The 4,898-nt window shown below is 32.3% G+C and overlaps 1 protein-coding gene across 1 annotated transcript in view; it reads left to right on the forward strand.

The window, feature by feature from the left end:
* The window catches only part of LOC107727430 (lipoma HMGIC fusion partner-like 3 protein), an 8,879-nt gene extending 7,458 nt beyond the window's left edge, over positions 1-1,421 (forward strand). The window contains exons 5-6 of the mRNA XM_016537301.1: positions 641-704; positions 820-1,421. Coding sequence (XP_016392787.1) covers positions 641-666 — 26 coding nt within the window. The 3' untranslated portion in view covers positions 667-704; positions 820-1,421. The remainder of the gene's footprint in view (positions 1-640; positions 705-819) is intronic.
* Positions 1,422-4,898: the final 3,477 nt, after the last annotated feature.

Genomic DNA, 4,898 nt, shown 5'->3' on the forward strand with positions numbered 1-4,898 from the left:
CAAATATACACAAATTTTTACTCTTAAATCTGCTTGCTTGATTATTTTTCTTAATTTAATAAAAATTACTAAAACTAAACAGAAATATTTAAACAAACTAATATTAACAAAAATACTAAAACTTAAACTAAAATTAAAACAAAGTATAAAAATAAATGCTAATTCAAAATATTATTAAATATTATAATAGCATATAAATTATATTAAAATAACACTTTATTGACAAATAATATGTTAATATTTTGTCAACAATAAATGTTAGCAAATTACAAAAAATATATATATAAATCAACTTTGCTTGTGATTGATATTGTGGTAAGGCAATATGGTAAGCTCTACTGCTTTCTTGATTTTCTTTCTTAATTTAGTCTAATGTTAATTACACTCATTACCATGTTATTCTCTACACAAATATATTTTGGTAACACTTTGCAATAAGGTTCCATTAGTTAATGTTAGGTAATGTATTAACTAACATAAATGAACCATGAACAATACATTTATTAAAGTATTTATTCATCCTTGTTAATGTTAGTTAATGAAAATACAGTCGTTCATTGTTAGTTCATTGTGTAGTTAATTATTGTAAAGTGTTACCGATATTTTAATCATGTAATGTTATTTTCTCCTCTCTTTTCAGTGACAGGCTTGTTACTGGCAGCATAAAGCAGGCCTGAGCTGTTCTCAACGGTCAGAAACTGCTGGTAAGACTGTAATCTACTTTTTCTGGGGATCGTTTTTTTTCTGGCTCTAGCATTGGACCCAGCATCCTCTGCTCTCTTCTGTAACTCACGTCACTGTTCTTTCTCACCCTCTCAGGTGGCTGTTTCATCACGTCGTTTGTGAACTTCTCTCTAATGTCTAATCTAATGATGACATAAAACGTGTGAAGAGACGCTTCTCTCTTCCCCCGCAGCATGATGTCACCATCCTGTGAATTCTGCTTGCATAACCTGTCTGCATAGAAACAGTCACCTGGCAACAGTATCCAAGTCCTTTCTCCCCTGACGGAGGAACATTACTCTGATCTTGTAATGGCGGCTCTAAACAGAGAAGAGGAAAGGCCATTTTCTTTAGTGCGTTTCCAAGTGGAGGTATAGTCGAGGTCTCTGTGATCACAGATCACATGTGGGTTTCAATTAAATGATATTTAGAGGATTGACTGTGATGTTTGATTCCATGTTCTAGATGTTTTTGTGCATGAATTGAAGATGAGGTCTGAATTTAAATGTAATTAGAGATTCAGCATAATAATACTGTAAATCTGTTTAGTTAGTTTTGTTTTTGGTCAGTAAAGTCTTAATCGTTTAGATTTACTGATTTGATCATCTTTAAGCGAAAGGTAGCAAATAACAGTGCTCATATTTAAGTCAGCACAAAATAAAAATTTGCCTTTTTATTTTCTTATCCAAAATTTAAATGAGTTTGTTTCTTCATCAGAACAGATTTGGAGAAATGTAGCATTACATCACTTGCTCACTAGTGGATCCTCTGCAGTGAATGGGTGCCGTCAGAATGAGAGTCCAAACAGCTGATAAAAACATCACAATAATCCACAAGTAATCCATCCAACTCCAGTCCATCAATTATCAATTTGTGAAGTGAAAAGCTGCGTGTTTGTAAGAAACAAATCCATCATGAAGACATTTTTAACTTCAAACCATTGCAAAAATACGAGACCTCTATCCATAATATTGCTTTCTCCAGTGAAAGAGTCATCTAATCTGAATCAGGAGAGAAATATGCACATATTACGCACTGTTTACAAGGAAAAACAGTCCTAAATAATTCTAAACAAATATGTCAGTGGATTTCGATGTGAAAGGACAACAGGAGATGGACTTTTTCACTGGAGGAAGCGTTATTATGGATTATGGACTTGTATTTTAGCCGGAAGTGAAGTTTAAAAAAAATCTTAATGATGGATTTGTTTCTTACAAACACACAGCTTTTCACTTCACAGGACATTAATTGATGGACTGGAGTGGTGTGGATTACTTGTGGATTATTGTGATGTTTTAATCAGCTGTTTAGACTCTCATTCTGACGGCACCCATTCACTGCAGAGGATCCACTGGTGAGCAAGTGATGTACCGTAATGCTACATTTCTCCAAATCTGTTCTGATAAAGAAATAAACTCATCTACATCTTGAATGGCCTGATGGTGAGTAAACTTTCAGCAAAAAAATTTTTTTTTAATAGCAGTTTCACATGGAAACACGTCACAATATGGTAGTAAAGTCGATTCCAACTTCTGTTTCACGCTGACTTTAAAACTGCATGCCACTGTTGTAATCGTAATTGTCTTCAGCCACCGTTAAAATCTAAAAAGTCATTGTCTGTTGTGCTTGTTTCAGATATTATGCTAATAGGCTATGACATTATCAAGCCGTTGCATTAAATGTTGAATGTGATGTATTTTCTAATCCACTTCCACTGTAAAAGCAATGCAAAGTTCTAAACAAAATGTTGTAGTTCACATACACTTTATTAGCACTTACAGTGATTTTTGTTGTTTGACAAAACTTGCAGTATTGTATTTTTGCAGTAATGTATTTTTGTACAAGATTTTATGACTGCACAAATATCGAAAAGCATTTATATATACGATTATATAGCTACGATTTCCTTCACAAATTCATAGTTTACAAACCCAGAGGGCAGGAAGTTGGGACAGCGATTAGTATCAGACAGAGTGTTTCAAAGCCAAGTCAAGGGACAAAAACACTTCCATCAAGCTTAGATAGGATGCATATGACACTAAGAAAATGGCACACCATTTTAGACAGCCAATCGGAGAAAGAGAGGACAGGAAACTCACTTAGAGCATGTTTGACATTTAGACGGGCTCTTTTTGAGACTAAACTCCTGTTGTGCTGATGATTACTGCTGTATAAAGCAGCTGATCTGATGTGTTGTGCTGTTTAAACCTGTACTGGATATCTTATGCAATAAATAGATTTCAGACATTTTCGTTTCTCAATCATTTGATTCCCCCAAAAAAAAAAAAAAATCTAAATTTAGTTTAATTTCTAAAACAATATTGTAGGTGTAGATACTGAGAGAGCCTGTTACTGTTACTGAGTGAGCTGTGAGTTACTGTTACTTGCTCACAATATGAAACCGAGTGTCTCCAAACTCACTGTAGCTGTAGTAAAGCTCTGATATATTTGGATGTCTGAGGAAACAGTCATGCTCCTTTCATCTGCTGAGAAACTCAGGGATTCTGGGTTGCCAAGTGGCAAATGGCTTACAGTAGGAACTCTCTCCTCAATGCACACAACAAAACGTCACCTAAATGCACTCTTGCACGACCCTGGTCAAGCTGTGGTTTTGTTTTTAAGGACCAAGTGAGTTATCAACAGCATTAGTCAAACAGGTCTTATTTATAGTGTAGCATCATTTAAAATCTGAATATTTAATTAAGGTTAATGTACAAAAACAGCGACAAGCTACTTGTGCAAGCCAATAACTGATTATTTCCAATTCACTATGGTCAATTAATGCCTGTACTATGGAAGCCTGTTTCCACCATGGAATAAAAAAAGTAAAAAGGTAATTCACAATTCCGATTTTATATCTTTTTTCTCAGAATTGCAAGATAAAAATATAAATACAAAAAACAAATGGTTTTATGTTTGCTTGGTGTTTTATTGATATTTTGAATGAACTTTTATTGCTATATTTTATTTTTTCTGTTAGTTACATTTCTGGTAATTTTGCTATGTGCTTTTGTCATTTTTATTAGTTTTTTTATAATACTATTTATTTCTAATTGTAGTTTAAAGTTTTTCATTCAACATTTTTTATCAATATTTTAAATTAGCTTTTATTTTTATATTTTCAGTTTCAGTTTTTGTTTTAATATATTTATTAATAATTTAGTTCTGTGCTTTTGTGATTTGTAGTAGTTTATTGAAATATTACTATTTAGTACAAATTTTAGTTTTGTTCATTTTTTATGTCATATTTATATTTTATTAATATTTTGAATTAGATTTTTTAAACTATATTTTGTTTAAATGTAAATTTTTGTTAAATATTTTTAGTAATTTTGTTATGTGCTTTTCTCATTTTTATTAGTTTTTTAAAAATATTACTATTTAGTTATAATTTTTTCATCTAATACATTTATTTCTATTTTAATGAATATTCTGAATTACCTTTTGAACAATTTTTTTCAGTTTTCACTTTAATTTTAGTTTAATTTCTAGTAATTTTGTTATGTGCTTTTGTAATTTTTTTAATTAGTTTTTTATTTTAAGTTTTTCATCTAATATTTTGTTATTATTATTTTGAATTAGTTTTTATTACTCTATTTTCATTTTAATTTGAGTTAGATATAACTATAATTTTGTATTATGTGCTTTTGTCAGTTTTATTATCATTTTTTTATATTACTTTTTATTTCTAATCTTATAGTTTGTTTTTCATCTAATATTTCTATTTTGGGTTTAGTTCAGTTGTAGTTTTTGTTTATTTACAGTTATTCGTTTGAGCGTTTCAGCTTATTTCAGTTAGCTTTATTTCAATAAACAAAAATGTTTTAATAGTTTTAGTTAATGATAATAACCCTGACACTGAGGCATTGGTTTGGTTATGAACGGCATGCTTTCATTACCTGAGCATCTCTTGGTCTTTGTCCTGCTCTCTCTCTGGTATCCTGTTGGTGTTCGGAGCGAGTCCAGCCTGCATCAGTCTCTCCTGCTTGTAGCGGTTGAGTAGAGCCTGAGTAAGCTGAGGATCCAGAAGGCCCTGCCATGAGGCCCGGGGCTTTGCCATGCTCACAGCCTGCTCGGTCTCATCGTAGTCCGGAGGGTACGGGCCCTGGAAATCACCCTCCTCTTCCTCAGGTTTGCCCTGTCCGTTATTCTGTGCCTCGTTCAGGAGACGCAGC

The sequence above is a fragment of the Sinocyclocheilus rhinocerous genome, unplaced genomic scaffold (genome assembly GCF_001515625.1).
Source record: "Sinocyclocheilus rhinocerous isolate Xijiao unplaced genomic scaffold, SAMN03320098_v1.1 scaffold487, whole genome shotgun sequence".
NCBI lineage: Eukaryota > Metazoa > Chordata > Actinopteri > Cypriniformes > Cyprinidae > Sinocyclocheilus > Sinocyclocheilus rhinocerous.